This window comes from Eulemur rufifrons, chromosome 18, assembly GCF_041146395.1.
Source record: "Eulemur rufifrons isolate Redbay chromosome 18, OSU_ERuf_1, whole genome shotgun sequence".
In the NCBI taxonomy this organism is placed as follows: Eukaryota; Metazoa; Chordata; class Mammalia; order Primates; family Lemuridae; genus Eulemur; species Eulemur rufifrons.
In genome coordinates, this window is record NC_091000.1 from 48,323,982 (window position 1) to 48,340,749 (window position 16,768).

Here is a 16,768-nt window from a genome sequence, read left to right on the forward strand (position 1 = left end):
ATGCTAGCTCTTTCGCAGAAAAAAGTGGGTGGCCCTGAAAAGGGCCTTTGATTGAATATCTTGGATTGTGCAATCTGAAGACTAACCGCCAAAACCATAGAGGGTGCGCCCCTGTCGCTTAAGCGCATATACCACGTCCATAGCTGTTACTGTTTTGCGCTTGGCATGCTCGGTGTAAGTGACGGCGTCGCGGATGACATTCTCCAGAAAAACTTTCAGGACTCCACGAGTCTCTTCATAGATGAGGCCAGAAATACGCTTAACCCCGCCTCGTCGAGCCAGGCGACGGATAGCAGGTTTGGTAATGCCCTGGATGTTGTCTCTCAGGACCTTACGATGGCGCTTAGCACCCCCTTTGCCTAACCCTTTTCCGCCTTTGCCACGACCAGACATCGCGAAACAACTAGCTGGACCACGTAACAGACAACTGCAAAAGACAGAGACTTGATACACTTATATGCACGGTTTGCGGACCTCATTGAGAACAGGATGAGCCTACAGGAACGTTCGTTTGGCCCCACCTCTCGCAGCCCATCAGAGATGATGTCACAAACGTCTCAGGTCCTGGCCGGCAGAGCGCGAGCTCACCCGGGTTGTATCCTGCAAGTACCAGAATAGGAATTTTGGGGCCCTTTTAACTACATCGCACGAAAAAAAAAAAAAGAAAGAAAAAAGAAAAGAAATTAAAATTAGTATCATTTGCTGATTGGGATTCCTTGGGACGATTGCACAGGTTCGTTGGTTCACACATTCGACACTGTAGCAAGCTCGGTTAAATTAAGATCCCAGCCTTGTCTCATATAATAGTGCCTCTGGCATTCCTGCTCCTGCTGTAAAGTCCCTGCAGACCGAAATCCTAATACGAGACTTTGAAAATCGCAAGACTTCACCTTCTCCATCACCAATCCAAGGGATATCTGTCCAAAGAAGTTTTCTTCCCGAAGCCAAAGACATGGTTACTTAGTGATTAGAATTTTCGCTCGCCCCTAGGTCGCCCATGTTCCATTCTGGCTTCTTTTTCTTCATTTCTTGTTTATTAAAGTTTGCAATTCTCATTTTAATATTTAGGCACCCCAGACATCTATACCCAGTAATTTACTAGTGTGTTAAGGTTTTTTTCTATATTTCCCGTTTTCTCTTTAATTCTGGTAGCAACCTTATTCCAAAGAGACTTGGCAATCTGTCAGAGCCAAGGCTATTAAAATAAATAGCCTACTTCCCTCAGGCTTTTTAAATAGAAGGTAATATAGGGATTAAGAAAACAATGCCCCAAAATAAAGGCCTCAGAAGCAGCCTCAATAGCATAACTTTTTCTCCTCCCCTCCTGACCTTTGGTCCCATTCTTCTCTGAGGCTAGTCATACAAATTAGAATCCCTCTTCCCCAAGGCTGGCTATAATTAATAGAAAACAGAACCCCTTTCCCCAAAGCCAGCCATAAAACCTAAAAATATTAGTCTAGCTTTCCCTATGCCTTTCTTTGTAAAGACTAGCCATAGAGAAATTATCTGACCTCCACTGCTTGAATGTAGGTCACAAGACGCCCAGTCCTGAGAGGGTCCTGCCCCATACTCGGAAGGAAGGAACTTTTGCTCAGAGAGGCCAGGAATCATTCTAGACAGACATGCCTTTCTGGGATTCCTCACTCAGTCTGTTAGTATTAAATCATATCCTTTTTGTCCAATCATGTTTCTACACAGCTATCCATACTTTGTAGAACTTAAGTATAAAAACAGAGAATTTTCCCTGTGTCTTTGGATCTTCATTTTGAAGGCTCCAGTGCATATACATTAAATAAATTTGTCTTGACTACTCTCCCGTTAATCTGCCTCTTGTCAATTATTTTCAATGAAACCTCCAGAGGGTAAAGGGGTAGTTTTTCCTTGGTTCCTACACATTCATTCATTTACTTATTTAGTTTTTGCCAGCCAGAGGCCTATTAGGCTAGGAGAATAGGGAACACTAGGGATGCTAAAAGGGAGGATGTAAGAGAGGGAACTCTGTTCCTGTTAGTATCACTCCAGCAATGGTCTTTCCCTCTGGCATCAGAAATTGGTTCCAATTCCCAGCTTTATTCCCTACACTCCCAGAATTTTCTTCATTATACTGCCTCAGAGTTCTGAGCCTCAGCTCCATGAGACCTGCCCTCCAGACTTTTAGGTTCTAATAATCCAGATTTTTTCCTTGTGCTGCTAGGACTACATATAGCTCCTGCTTCTGTCAGTTGTCTCTGGAATACCTAAGTTATGTTTGCTCTTCAGTGTTCCATACCTGTGTAACTTTTATTAAATTATCTTTATAAACATAAATTAATAGTTTCTGTTTTTCTGACTAGATATTGACTGATACATGGCATTGAGCCTCCCTTGATTTGAAGGGCAATTGCTACTTTACCTTTCAATGAATTAGCTTATTGAATATTCTCTTGGTGTCAGGGACTTTGATAATTATTTGAAACATTTTCCTTTCCCTCAGAGTAGTTACAGTCTGCAAAGGTTTATCACTATCAATTTTTTCAGCTGTATAAAAAATTTAATCCAAGAGCCAGAAGTGAGGTAAATTTTATGGCAACTTTCAGGCCTCTTTTCCTCCTCTAATCTAAGTAAGCTTTTCTTCTTGACTGACTCAAGACACTCAAGATGAATAAGGAATCAACCAGGAAAACAAATGTAGTCTAGTGCCTGGGAAAGGAGGTAATCAATGAAAAATACTTCCTAAAGTATTGAGAGATCTACACAAATGAAGTGTTTTTAAATTCTATCAAGACATCTTTGAAAGAGCATAGCTCAAAAAAATCATGGGTGGAATTGGAGTTCTGCCACATAAATGAAGTTTGGTTCTCACACTCTCTTTTCTGTTCTCATAAAGTGATATTACTAAAATTGACTCTATTGACATATTATAAAAACAACTGCAATAATTACAACAAAACAATAACATTTGAGAGGGTTTTTTTTTTTGTGGAGTTAGTCATGTACATTATAAAGTAATTTCTCCATCAATCCTATATTTAAATATAATGAATCCAACCTTTTTGAAGTATTATAATTAGAAGTAATACTACAAATGAGTGGAGGATGTACTCCTCCAAAAAATTAGACTTCTACTCTGAAAACAAAATCAGATACCCTAGAAAGCAACCAAAAAGGAACTGTAAATTGCTGCTGTTAAAAATCAGAACAAATTTCAAAATCATGCGAGCTTTGGATATTTAGGAAGAATTTACATGTATCTATAATACTTTTAATAATATTTACACATTTAAATTTAAATATGTATAATTTTAAAGATTACTGAATGTATTAATCAGTAATTCTTAAACATGCAGGTATATTAATTTCCTATTGCTGGTTTAAAAAATTATCACAAACTTTGTGGTTTAAAACCTTACAAATTTATAATTATATAGTTCTATAAGTCAGGATTCAGTCATGATCTTAACTGAGCTAAAATCAAAGTGTGAGTTTGATTTTAACTAAAGACCTAATGAGCTAAAATCTGTTTTCTTGCCTTTTCACTTCCTAGAGGCCACCCTGTTTCCTTGGCTCATGGACCTTTTATTTTTAAATCTATGGCCAAATCTTTCTCATGCTGCCTTCTCTCTGCTTCTCTATTCAAACTCCCTATTCCACTTTTAAGGACCTCTTTGATTATATTGAGTTCATTTGTATGATCCAAGATAATCTCCCATTTTAAGGTCAGCTAATTAGTAGCCTAATTCTATCTACAACTTTAATTGTCCTTTGTCAGGTAACCTAACAAAGACTCCAGGAATTCACAGACTCCAGGGACTAGGATGTTAAACATCACTGGGGTGGTACTATTCAGCCTATCCCAGTGAGTCACAATATTTTTATCAATAGAATTTGATAGAAAACTACATAATTTCTGCTCTGGGAAGAGGAACCACATATGGACACATTTTTTGTATGTAATTTTAGAAAGTTTACGTACTCCCCTAACATGGATGTAGCTCTTAGTTTAGATATGTACTTCTGGGCCTACAGAAAACAAACATTGACTGTTATATAATGTTGTAAACTTTCACATGAAGAAAAACTATCTCGTATTTTCAGTTTTCATTCTTCTAGATTTTTCTTGTTGCATTCATTTTTCATGTTGTGTGTTTATTTGAATGTTTATATATATATGTATGTTTGTACATTTATGTATTGGGTAGGGAGTGAGAAATTGTTAGTCTTGAAAGAAACTATACAAGAACATAGAATAGTATTACTTTTTTCCTGACTGAACTGAAATTCCAAAATATTTTCTACGTACATCTCAGCATTTACTCTACATGGAATGCCATTGATGGCAGTTTATAACCTTAAGGTTTGTGATTACAAAAAGTGTAAAAATGTAGTATCTTTATATATGACAGGAAGGTGGTGGTTGCAACTAGAGTGACATACGAACCATTTTTTTCATCTAAGAATTACATTTTTTTGTCTATTGGAATTTAAAATAACCTGATAGGCCAACCCAGAAAAGCAAAAACATAACTTTAAAAAGGAGAAACACAAAAATAACTTAAGGTTGTTGCCTTCCTGGACTAACCAGAATCATGAGCAGGATCATCAGTGGTGTTTTACCAGTGGTCTAATCTTTCATTTGGTAATGGACATAGCACAGCAACATTTAAGTAAAATTTGCATGGCAGCCCTTTGGCCAGCCCTGTAGGCAAATGGACAGTAAGAGTTAGACATGCTACTAGCCATGTACAGTATCTTGTTTTCAACCAAAGACCCTATATGAGAATACTAGCAGCACGCAATAGGAAGCCAAAAATACTTTGAAACAAAAAAGCCAAACCGTTAGACAACCATAGGAAATGTTAAGTCACTACAACTCTTATGCTGAGAAAATTGGTGGCTCTTAAAAGAGCCTTTGAGTTTGAAGATGTTTTATGCGTTAAAACTACTTGGAGCTGGTGTACTTGGTGACAGCCTTGGTGCCCTCAGACACAGCATGCTTGGCCAGCTCCCCAGGCAGCAGCAGGCGCACGGCAGTCTGGATCTCCCTGGAGGTGATGGTCGAGCGCTTGTTGTAATGCGCCAGGCGAGAGGCCTCGCCCGCGATGCGCTCGAAGATGTCATTCACGAAAGAATTCATGATGCCCATGGCCTTGGACGAGATTCCTGTGTCAGGATGAACCTGCTTCAGCACCTTGTACACGTACACGGAGTAGCTCTCCTTGCGGCTGCGCTTGCGCTTCTTGCCGTCCTTCTTTTGGGCCTTGGTCACAGCCTTCTTAGAGCCCTTCTTGGGCGCAGGAGCAGATTTTGCTGGTTCAGGCATGTCAGCTACAAAGCTGTCTTCAAGTTAAAAAAAGTGGTATGTGTCTTTGCTCTAAGGCTGGTAATATTTGTAGGGCTCCTATGCAAAACTGGTGTTGAAAAATTTAGTCTTTGATTGGATAAATTGTCCCAGGGTATACCGTGGTATGCAAATGAAGTGATTCTAAGTCCTGTTTGCAATTGGTTGCCATTTTTAAAGCTTGGTTTAGCCAATGAAACAGCGGAATTTACAATTCGGCCTGCAAGTATAATTGCTTCTCATCTGCAAAGGAAATTCATATCTGCGTTTCTGTTTTCTTCGCCGAGTCTCTTTTGTCTGCATTCGAAAATGTCTGGACGCGGAAAGCAAGGTGGGAAGGCTCGCGCCAAGGCTAAGACTCGCTCTTCTAGGGCTGGTCTTCAGTTTCCTGTGGGCCGAGTTCACCGTTTGCTGCGTAAAGGTAACTACTCTGAACGAGTGGGAGCCGGAGCCCCAGTGTATCTAGCGGCAGTGCTGGAGTACCTAACCGCTGAGATCTTGGAGTTAGCGGGCAACGCAGCACGAGACAACAAAAAGACGCGTATCATCCCGCGCCACCTGCAGCTGGCTATCCGCAACGACGAAGAGCTCAACAAGCTGCTGGGAAAAGTCACTATCGCGCAGGGTGGTGTCCTGCCCAACATCCAGGCGGTGCTGCTGCCCAAGAAAACTGAGAGCCACCACAAAGCTAAGGGCAAGTAAATTCAGAAAATAAGTGTCTTGGGTGTTACTTAACAAGTCATTCTTAACCAAAGGCTCTTTTCAGAGCCACTCATGTATTCATTAAAAGGGCTTGCATTTTCTCTCGTTAGTTGCTAGTTTACAACATAGAATTAGATGTCTACTAAAACAAACGTGAGGATAACAGTGCAACTTATGGTTGCTTTAAGTAAACTTAAGCAGGTTAAAGAAGAGGTGGGGAGAAAGCTTGCACTACAGGTAATTTAACCCTTCGGATTGCAAAGCTATTAAAAGATGGTAGAAATACTGGTTAAGCATAGCAATTGGTAAGTAATCAACATCCAAATCTAATAAAGCAGTAACACCACACTTTGTGTTATCTTTGCATCTTAATGGGATTACCTGAAGACTATAAGGGTTTTTGGGTTTGTCGGTTTTGTGTTTTTTTTTTTTTTTTTTTGCTTTTCACAAGCTAATTCGGACTGTATTGAGCTGTCCCTAATCAATTTTAAGGAGGAATGCAAAACTGCATTCCTTAATAAGGTGGTTGGCGTCTCTTTGAGAGGACACACAGCAATTTTTTGTACCATTTATATATTTGTCTATTTTTTACACCATTTTACACAAACTTCGGTTGAACTTGTAAAGGGTAAAAGGATGCTTTTTTGTATTATTTTGAAACTGTTACTAAGGGTTAATAGTCATGGTGCATTTGGAACAGATCTATATTTTATTTTATTTTTATTTTTTTTGAGACAGTGTCACTGTTGCCCAGGCTAGAGTGCCATGGCATCGGCCTAGCTCACAGCAACCTCCAACTCCTGGGCTCAAGCGATCCTTCTGCCTCAGTCTCCCGAGTAGCTGGGACTACAGGCATGCGCCACTATGCCCGGCTAATTTTTTCTGTATATATTTTTAGTTGTTCAGATCATTTCTTTCTATTTTTAGTAGAGACGGGGTCTCGCTCTTGGTCAGGCTGGGCTCCAACTCCTGAGCTCAAACGATCCACCCGCCTCGGCCTCCCAGGGTGCTAGGAATACAGGCGTGAACCACCGCGCCCGGCCACAAATCTGTATTTTTAGAAAAATCTCCAAAAGTTAAAGTAGGCAAGTCAAGGTAGCGGGGTGAAACTAGCCTTTCAGAACTCAACTGGGGGGTGGGGTGGAGTGGGGTAGGGAGACTTGGCCAATCATTTCTAGCGCGCGCTTTTTCAAAAAGTTGATCAAACGCCAGTTTCAGGCGCCAAAATTTATATGTATGTGTATATATATATATATAGCAAGTAAAATACATCATCTTAGTAACTAGATAATATTCTAAATATCAAACATTTTAAATAAAAAGGATTAAAAAAGCGAGCGGCGAGTAAAGTTCAAACACCAGCAATTAAAAAGAAGGATCGAGGAAGATTTTGATATTTGGTCTAAATGCAGAGGAGGTTCCTGTGATCAGCGGACGCCACCAATACCTTCGTTGCGATCTGCAGAGGAACGACTGCTTTGTCCAATCAGAACAGGACTCTCTTTATATATACAAGTAGAAAAGGGTATACTTTCGTTTTCCCATCAGCTATCTGTTTTCGGAAGTTTGTAATGGCTCGTACTAAGCAGACTGCTCGCAAGTCCACTGGTGGTAAGGCTCCGCGCAAGCAGCTGGCCACCAAGGCGGCCCGCAAGAGCGCCCCGGCCACTGGCGGCGTGAAGAAGCCCCATCGCTACCGGCCCGGCACGGTGGCCCTGCGCGAGATCCGCCGCTACCAGAAGTCAACCGAGCTGCTAATCCGAAAGCTGCCTTTCCAGCGTCTGGTGCGGGAGATCGCGCAGGACTTCAAGACCGACCTGCGTTTCCAGAGCTCGGCGGTGATGGCGCTGCAGGAGGCCTGCGAGGCCTATCTGGTGGGGCTCTTTGAGGACACCAACCTCTGCGCCATCCACGCCAAGCGCGTCACGATCATGCCCAAGGATATCCAGCTTGCGCGCCGCATTCGTGGAGAGAGGGCGTAAATTGGTGAGCGTGTGCTAGCCTAACCCAAAGGCTCTTTTCAGAGCCAACCACCTTTTCCATAAAAGATGCTGTGTACCGTGTTACTATCCGTAAACTGGAAACCTGCCTCCTGAGATGTAAGTATTCTCCCCTCTTACCCAAGAGCTCATTGGATTAATTAGGTGGCTCTTTTAGGAGCCTTTAAAAAATGTCTGTACACTGAGGGGCGGCCTTCTTCGGCTTGGCCGTTTTAGCTTTGGTTGTTTTGCGCTTGGAAGTTGAGGCTTTAGTTGGAGTCTTCGCGGCTTTCCACTGGTCTGCTTTCAACTTTTTCAGACTCTGGGCTACTTTCTTTGCCCCTGAGGCTGCTGTACGTTTCTTCTCTGGGATCTGCTTAGTGTTCCGGGATCACCGCTGCAGTCGCTTTCTTGGCTGTTTTGGCTGCCACAGCAGCTATGTTGGGCTTGACTGCTTTCTTGACCCGAATCTTGGTTTCTCCAGAGGCTGCCTACATGTTTAGCTTGAAAGAACCCGAGGCGCCAGTGCCCTTGGTCTGCACGAGGGTGCCCTTGTTCACCAGGTTCTGAAGGCCCAGCTTGATGTGGCTGTTCTCCACATTGTAGCCGCCAGGCGCCAAAGCCCTCTGGAGCGAGGGGGAGACACGCCGCTGAGCTCCTTGGAGGCTTACTAAGGCTTTGGTGATGAACTAGGACACCAGGGCCCGGACGCCTTGCGCTTCGCTACACCTGTGGACTTGTAGACATCTCTCTTTTCCGTGGCACAGAGAGCAGGAGTCAGGGCAGGTGCTATTTCGGACATGATCGTAGATTTGGATATCTATCAGTTAAAAAAAAAAAAAAGTCTCCTAGTTAAGCTGTTAGTCTGGGAGCGTGTGTGTGATCATGTGTACGTCACATACTGTGACACTGAGCGTTGATTGGTTACCACCTCAGTCTTCCAGCTTTGCCGCAACCTAGTTCAGCTATGCCTGAATTATGTCTGTTACAATTCAGAAAAGCAAATAATTAAAATTTCCCAAGGGGGAATCACACCAATTCTATTCTACAATGAACTGGGAAGGTTGAAGCTTTGAAACCTTTATATTTTCTTTCTCCAGTTTTTATCTCCTCGGCCTCACTCTTTTTCAAAAGCCCGTAACTCTGAGATTCACAGGTCAAAAATACAACTTCTTGATTTTCGTTTAAAATATAAATTCTTCCCTTTGTGCTTTCAATTACTTTCTCTCTAATAATATTGTACACATCCTGGCTTCTCATAAATTCAACAACTGCTTGATTTTTAACTTAGATTTACCCAGAAAATCTATTCTACAGAAGTAACAGGCTCTTTTTGGATTTCTCCACAAGACTAGCAGTAAGGGACACTTAGAACAACAGCTCTTTCTGATAAGGAGAATAAGTTTGGGCTGTAAAAGTGTTATAATGGCTTATGTGAGTATTTGGAGGTGTCGTTAATGGGGGGGGGTCAAGGAAGAGTTCAACATGTCTCTAGGAAAATGGGAAATGCAATGATCAATGATCCTCCTGACATGGGGACATTTGCAATAGCTGATCTCAGGGGAGATCCAGGAAAAGACATAAAAGAGAGTTGAACTCCTTTATGGGTTCAAAAAAATTCTTGTACTTTTATTGATGTTAAAGAGCAGGAATCACTGAAATGTTCATGTGTCTTTCAGTATAGAGATCTGTCATGCTTGGGGACATAGGGAACATAGACCTTGGCAAAATATTCAAGTACCAGGATCAAGGATTATATATATAGATACACACACTTCCCTTAAAAGAGGGAAATTAAAAAAATGCTTTATATTCAGTACTACATTTCTTGTTTATGCAAGGATATAGACTTATAGTGAATACGGTACAATGCATGTTTAATGTTAAGAAGAAAATAGAGTGATGCGATTAAGTGATTTAATTTGTTTTCTTTTTCACTCTTCAATGTCTTCAACATATGTTTGTTTTGAAGCATGCACAAGTCTATGTCTCACTAGTACTATGAAGGAGAGAAATGCTGGGAACAGACAGAGCAAATACCATGAGGTGTTAAGGTTTCACACTTCTTGAACCCATCAAAATTAACAAATGACTTATTACTTTATGTAGCACATCAAACTTGGGCATGAAGAAAATAATAAATTTTAAATTAATAAAAATTAAAGACATAATTAAAATAGTTGAGATGAGAAACCAGCTAAATATCAATCATATTTAGTTTGTGTAGTCACTTTTTTTGCAGCTCATGTATTCCTAATCTTAAAATGGCTTTGACCTGTTATAGTTGATTATATGCAGCACCAACAAAGGAAGAGCTTTTATTTATGACTGTAGGAATTCTCCAAAGTACTGTCCTATTTACTTTCATGAGTTCATGACTTACTTTCATGTAGATAACAATGAAGTCTCTTCCTTTAGGCCAGTCCTCTTGCCTAAGCAGCAAACTTCCATTTCTGGGTAATTGTTGGATACCTGCTTTACCTTCTGCCTATACTAGACTCTTCAACACATCCAACCTCATGTAGGGAGTAAACTTTTGATTGACATTCCTATAAATTCTCTTAATAACAACATGATTCTTTTATTAACTGGAACTTCAATTTTTCCCTTGTCACCAAATTCAGTCTGTCACCAAGTCTGGTGAATTCTTCCTAAATTCATCTTTCCTCTTTTATTTCCCCATCATGGTTGTAACTCTGACTCTTCTATTTCTTGTTTAGGCTATTTTTACAACCTCTCAACCCTCTGTGCTGTAATTTATCCTCTTCATTGCTCACAGTGAAATATTCTTCAAATGAACTTCAATTTTATATGCCCCATTTTCCTCTAGCTTTAGAATTTAAAAATAAGCTCTTTGGTATGATATGCAGTCTTTTATATGGCCTTAAGTCACCATTCTGGCAGTGTGGTTTAGTATAACAAGCATGGAATTTGTAAACACTATGAATTGTATTTGAGTCTGGTTTTGCCCCTTACAAACTACATGATCTTGGACAAATTATGTAACCTTTTCCAGTATCTTTTTCAAGTTTTATTTTTCTTCCCTTTTTTCTCTCCCCTACCCTATTTTAAAGTCAAAGCACACTTCAAGCTATTCTAATGACATATTTTGAAATGTTTATATATGTCATTTCCATCTCTCAAACTGGATGCAATCTCTCACTCTTTTGAATTCCTACATCAATTTCTTTAAGGGACATTGTGATATGTTTTATATTATCTGCATACCTTTCCACTTTAAAATCTTCCCAGCAGATTGTAAACAACTAAAAGTATAATGTTGATCTTATAAATATGGCATACAGTCATATAAAAGAACTTGCACAAATACATACATGGATTTTGTGTGGAACCAGAACAGAACTCAAGTGTCCTTAACCTCCTTCCATTGCTTTATCCTGCCATCATGGCTACTGCCCAAATGCGTGCTTTCTGCACCTGTATGCCCTGTGCAGTACTGTTGACATAGTAGGTGACTCTTGTTCATCATTTTAAATTGAATGAGAGCCACACCTGACTGGCTGGGGCCTTATACACCATTAAAGATGAAGAGAAATTATCAAATAAGTAGCTTGTTCTAATTTCTACCACTGAGCTCTGAGTAGTCCATACTATTCCTCTCCTTCTAAGAAACATTTTAATACCAATATTAATCTAGATAGAGAATTCATGTTTAGCAATCATATTTCTATTTAAGATAATATAAAGGAATGTGAAATTGCCATGGGGCTTTTAGTCTCTTCATATTTTGGAGAAAGAAAACAATTCTGTAAGCAAAATAACCCTTCTGTACCAATGGAAAAGAGAGAGAAAGAGCATGATTTATTATTGAGTAAACATTAACAGATTTACATACATGTAAGGTAATACAAAAGTGACAAAAAATCAGGACAAAGTCTCACATATTTTATACAGCAAAGCAGAAGAAAGTACAATAGCTTCTATCTCCTTGAAATACAGAGATTATAGCTTGTGATAATCTACTGAGAGACCTCTAAATGAATTCCATGGGTACATTTAATCATATACAAAGGTTATTTGGCCCAAGACATTGGAGATATTGGTACATTGTTAAAATTGGAGACTGGGCTTAATGCTTAGAAAGATTTATCTCTATTCTCAAGGATAGAATAAAAATTTACACTTACTATTTTTCCAAGAAAACTCTCTAAGAATATGAGAGGGGAAATTACCTTTTTACACTATATAAATTAAGAAAATTATTGCCATTTACCCTTACACATCCCCACCAGATTATTGTTACTAGCATATGATTTTCATCCCAACATTCATGGAATTTCGTACTCTGCAATCTGTTTCTGTGTACCATAAACTCATGAAACAGCTGTGATGAACTTAGCTCTCCTCACAGGTCATTGTGGAGGAAAAGCCAAATGATCCAACCAAAGCACCTGAAATTCCTCAAGGATTTTATTGATGAATTAAGTCTTTAAGTATTTATTATTTGGAGGAGTTCTCAAGACCAAGTTTTAGCAAATTAGGATAGTCTCTTAGGCTCATCACTTTGGAGGGGTGAATTTAAGGAGAGGAATTGAGAACAGCCAGAATACCATAACATGCCATAATAACTAATGTTTAGTGATTACTGATGTACAATCTAGATATTATTCCAAGAATTTTGTATGGATTATATGTTTTAAATGTAACAAATACTATATACATTAGACTTTCTTACAGATTTTAAACAAAGAAATTGAGTCTAGGTTGCCCAAGATCACACAGCTATTACACGAAACAGTCTGTTTCCATAGTTTGGTTGGATGCTATGAGGCCAGCTGGTTGGGGTAATAGAATGTGGTGAAAGATAATAATGCTAATTACAAGCTATCCATGATTAAGGACACAATCAAACCATAAACTTCCAATTCACACCAAAACAATATTCTCATTGCTTTAGGATATACATATTTATAAGTCTCCAATGCATCCCTCAGTGATTTTAACCTGATTTAACCTATAAATATGTACACTTCATGTATCTTTAGTTCCTTCAGTAGGACTATCTAGCCTCCATGCCAAAAAGCCCTACTTAGTTAACTAGAGAGCCATAAGTCAATAAAAATAATCTTAGACACTTAAACAGTAAATATATGAATTACTTAAAATCATATTCAAAGTATATTATAAGGGACAACAGGGTGCACTTATTTCATATTCTGGGAAATATGAGGGACAAGTGGCAGGCTTCTTTGTGGAGAGTGTATGAGCTGCTGATCTAGTTAATGGCTGTGAGTTTTCTATGTACATCATGCACAAGTATATCCCTAAATAGGAGCATTTATTAAATCTCAGCTAAGGCCCTGCTGTTGCCTCAGGCCGCTCCTGGTTTCCTCCAGTCTCTGAACAAAGAACTGCGCAGAAGGGCGGGAACTGACTGTGGTTTCCGCCCTGCTCTTGAGGTTTTCAAACAGGTCCGTTATGTTCCTATAAAAATGCTGTGTGGGTTTGTCAAAAGTATTGTATTGGAAGCTTTGTATTCTGAGGGTTCACCATGTCTGGGCGAGGTAAGGGTGGCAAAGGCTTGGGTAAAGGGGGTGCCAAGCGACACCGTAAGGTGCTGAGGGACAATATCCAGGGCATTACCAAACCTGCTATCCGGCGTCTTGCTCGTCGTGGCGGAGTGAAGCGTATTTCTGGTCTGATCTACGAGGAGACTCGCGGCGTGTTGAAGGTGTTTTTGGAGAACGTGATCCGCGATGCCGTCACTTACACGGAGCATGCCAAGCGCAAGACGGTTACGGCCATGGATGTGGTATATGCGCTGAAGCGTCAGGGACGCACCCTCTACGGCTTCGGCGGTTAATCCTTAAATCCAGTTACTTCTACAAACTAAAACGGCCCTTTTCAGGGCCACCTTATCCATTCATTTGAAGGAGTTAGTAACCATTTTGCAACCATTGTTTTTTGTCTGTGTGTTTGGTTACTTCAGTGTACGTTTCTTGTGATTTTTTTTTTTCACAATTTGTTCTCGTTTAATACGTTTTCACTTAAAAGTTAATTGTGAGTTCTTAGTTGGTGTGTTCCGTGTGCCATAGTAAGGAGTATGACATTTTAGGACGGTCAACTGCAGGTAACACTCCGAGTTGTCAGGTAAGCAAGGCAGTAGAGGTGGAGGGCAGCACAGAAAGCAGGTGGCAAAGGCTGGTGCTGGTGCAAACAATAGGGGAAAAGCCGAGTTGGTGCTTCGCCCCCCGGGGGCACTTCTACGCTGAAGACAAAATGGCATGTCTTCATGGAGCTCACGTGAGAGTGGCAGTGACAGTGACGGTGGTGGGAACTAGCAAAGATAAAAAGAAGTTGAAAAGCATGTTGAACGTAGTAAGTCCTGTGGGAGAGATAACGGAAATACGTAGGATTCTCAAAGGTTTAAGAAATGGTGGAACAGGCTAACTTGTTTGGCTCTGTTTCTCTGAGGTGTCCTCCCCTCTATCTAGAGCTACTGGTTTTTCTCTTTGAATCCAAAAAAAAAAAAAGAAAGAAAAAATCAATATACCCGTGGCCAGCATAAATACATAGTTATGCTTACTGCGTCCTTTATATTGGCTCTCTATCTTGAATAATGTTAGACCTTATTACGACCCTATTTTACCTTAAATTATAGATTACGGTACTGTGGTTGCATGCTACATATCATGACAAAAAGTGCTGGAATGGCCTTTCCAGCTCAGGTCGTCATGATTCAAATCTCATCTTCTTCCCTCCTACACTTCAGGGAATGAGACAAAAATAAGTCAGCAGTATTCCGGTGGGTTACTCCATTCCTTGTTCTTAACCACTGTAGACTTTCTGCAATCTCTTAAACTGTCAGTATGCCGTTGTATTATTTGGTGTCCTCACAATCAGTTTTAATCTGTGAAGAATATTGTGTAGACTGGCGTTTTTCCAATACAATTTGTTCACTTTGTTATAATAAAGGTATAGCTGGACAGGTGGCTGTCTAACCAGAGGCAACGTTTCCTGGTCTTTCTGGCAGCAGATGTGAGCATGTGGCTAAGTTTTTTCCAACAAATGTCAGTAGAAGTTAACAAAAGTTATTCCCAGTTCTGGGCTTTAAAATTTTCATGTTGCCCTAGTCTCTCTTCTCGTGAGTTATAATGGTGCTGATATTTTGACCCAGTAGAGAACATGAGACTCTAGATGACAGAACACTGACCCGGAAGGAGTGAGGGTTCCTGACTGATTACAAGAAGCAGACCTACTCCACAGAGCTGGACAAGTCAGGATGGATCTGTTTCATGAGACAAAAATATGAATAATTGTCTTTAAGTTCTTTTATTAAGTCTCTTTGTTATAGCAGCTTAACTTTAGCATACAAAATACAGGATTTAAAGAAAAAAAAAAAACTTATATAACATTGAGGAATTTTCTTCCATTGGTCTGAAAGCTTGAAAAGCTGATGCCAAATGAGCCTCTTGGTATCTTTTCCATTGTGTTCCATTATAGACAGAACATGGTGGGGCTCATTACGTTTTAGAGACCAATGGGTGGACTATCCATATGTTTTAAGCAGTTGTAATCTGGATATTTTAATGTACTGTGTCCCCTTGGATGAGTAGTTCTTAACAATATATGGAACAAAAACTCCTTTGAGAATCTGTTGAAAAAATAGACATATGGACATAGAAATTTTACGGGACACATTTATCCTCTGAGGCTCAAGTAAATCCCAGGGTTCCATGGATTTCCGCCAACAATTAGAGATCCAGGATTTCAGGGCCTGAGACCTAGATACCCAAAATTTAACAATAGAGAGAAACAGGCAGATATAATACTAAAGAAAAAAAAAAAAAAACATTGAACAGGTTTGGAGTTTATTTTGCCATTTATGTACTCGGTGCAATAGACCTATATATTCTTAAGAAGTTAGGTCAGGTTTTAACATTTTATAACTCAGAATGCAAGGTAGCTTATTCTGAAAATTTTTGATTCAGAGGCCTGAAGGCCCAAACTGACTGAATTTCACAAGATTTAGTAGTGAATAAAAACTGCGGAGTTTATTTTCAGCTTGATTAAGGAAGAAGTCTATGAAATTTTATCTTGAGACCCTTTGAACATGTCTTTTATTGGCATCTTAGTAAATATATTTAATAAGGATTGAATATGTAGTAGTCTACACCAGTAAGCAAATCATATGTTAAGTTTATAAGAAACATTCCCAATATGCCTCTTGAGGTTTTGGGAAACCTTATAGAAGGATGATTACTTGGAATCATCTTTGGTCAAGTTACTTGACCTCACTGTGCCTCTGTTTCCTCATCCATAGATTATAGTATTACTTAGCTTATAAGGTTTGGAAGCAAATAAAGTTAAATAATCGCTAAGCATTTTGACCAGTACATGGCACATGGTAAACACTCTATGTTTTGACTATTGTCATTACTGCTATTACTATTATTCTTATTTTTCATGACATCAGAGAGGCCCAGAGAAAAAGAAAGTGGCATTTGAACCATGAAGATATGTACTTGAAGTTTCTGCTCTGCCATTTTCAATCTGTGTGGTCTATAGCAAGTTATTAACTACTCTTCCTTTATCTGTAATGTGGGAGAAATTTTATATTTTTGTTAGGACTGAGACAATGTATGATAAATAATATGAACATATGATATATTCAACAAATATAAGCTTGTATGTATTATGAAAATGTGACGAGTGTGTTAATTAAAATTCTTTTGGGTGCCATATCAAAAACCAATCTCAGGCAACAAAATAAAAACAAAAACAACTCTTTTGAAAGGTTGCTGACTAC

General features: G+C 39.6%; 5 protein-coding genes across 5 annotated transcripts in view; 3 read left to right on the forward strand and 2 right to left on the reverse strand.

Annotated features, from left to right (window-relative positions):
* Positions 1–81: 81 nt before the first annotated feature.
* Positions 82–393, reverse strand: LOC138398944 (histone H4). The gene has a single exon (XM_069493391.1). It carries the CDS (start codon positions 391–393, stop codon positions 82–84), a length of 312 nt encoding a protein of 103 aa, XP_069349492.1.
* Positions 394–4,918: 4,525 nt separating this feature from the next.
* LOC138398741 (histone H2B type 1-C/E/F/G/I) lies at positions 4,919–5,299 on the reverse strand. The gene has a single exon (XM_069493219.1). The coding sequence runs from the start codon at positions 5,297–5,299 to the stop codon at positions 4,919–4,921; it is 381 nt and encodes a 126-aa protein (XP_069349320.1).
* A 327-nt stretch (positions 5,300–5,626) lies between these two features.
* On the forward strand, positions 5,627–6,019 carry LOC138398864 (histone H2A type 1-D). Its single transcript, XM_069493317.1, has one exon. It carries the CDS (start codon positions 5,627–5,629, stop codon positions 6,017–6,019), a length of 393 nt encoding a protein of 130 aa, XP_069349418.1.
* Positions 6,020–7,590: 1,571 nt separating this feature from the next.
* The window catches only part of LOC138398975 (histone H3.1), a 62,806-nt gene continuing 53,628 nt past the window's right edge, over positions 7,591–16,768 (forward strand). The window contains exon 1 of the mRNA XM_069493418.1: positions 7,591–7,997. Within this exon, the coding sequence (XP_069349519.1) occupies positions 7,591–7,997 (407 nt within the window). The remainder of the gene's footprint in view (positions 7,998–16,768) is intronic.
* On the forward strand, positions 13,511–13,822 carry LOC138398980 (histone H4). Its single transcript, XM_069493426.1, has one exon. The coding sequence runs from the start codon at positions 13,511–13,513 to the stop codon at positions 13,820–13,822; it is 312 nt and encodes a 103-aa protein (XP_069349527.1).

Coding starts and splice junctions, on each gene's coding strand:
- LOC138398741 (XM_069493219.1), bottom strand. CDS start 5,299: ATGCCTGAACCAGCAAAATCTGCTCCTGCGCCCAAGAAGGGCTCTAAG.
- LOC138398980 (XM_069493426.1), top strand. CDS start 13,511: ATGTCTGGGCGAGGTAAGGGTGGCAAAGGCTTGGGTAAAGGGGGTGCC.
- LOC138398864 (XM_069493317.1), top strand. CDS start 5,627: ATGTCTGGACGCGGAAAGCAAGGTGGGAAGGCTCGCGCCAAGGCTAAG.
- LOC138398944 (XM_069493391.1), bottom strand. CDS start 393: ATGTCTGGTCGTGGCAAAGGCGGAAAAGGGTTAGGCAAAGGGGGTGCT.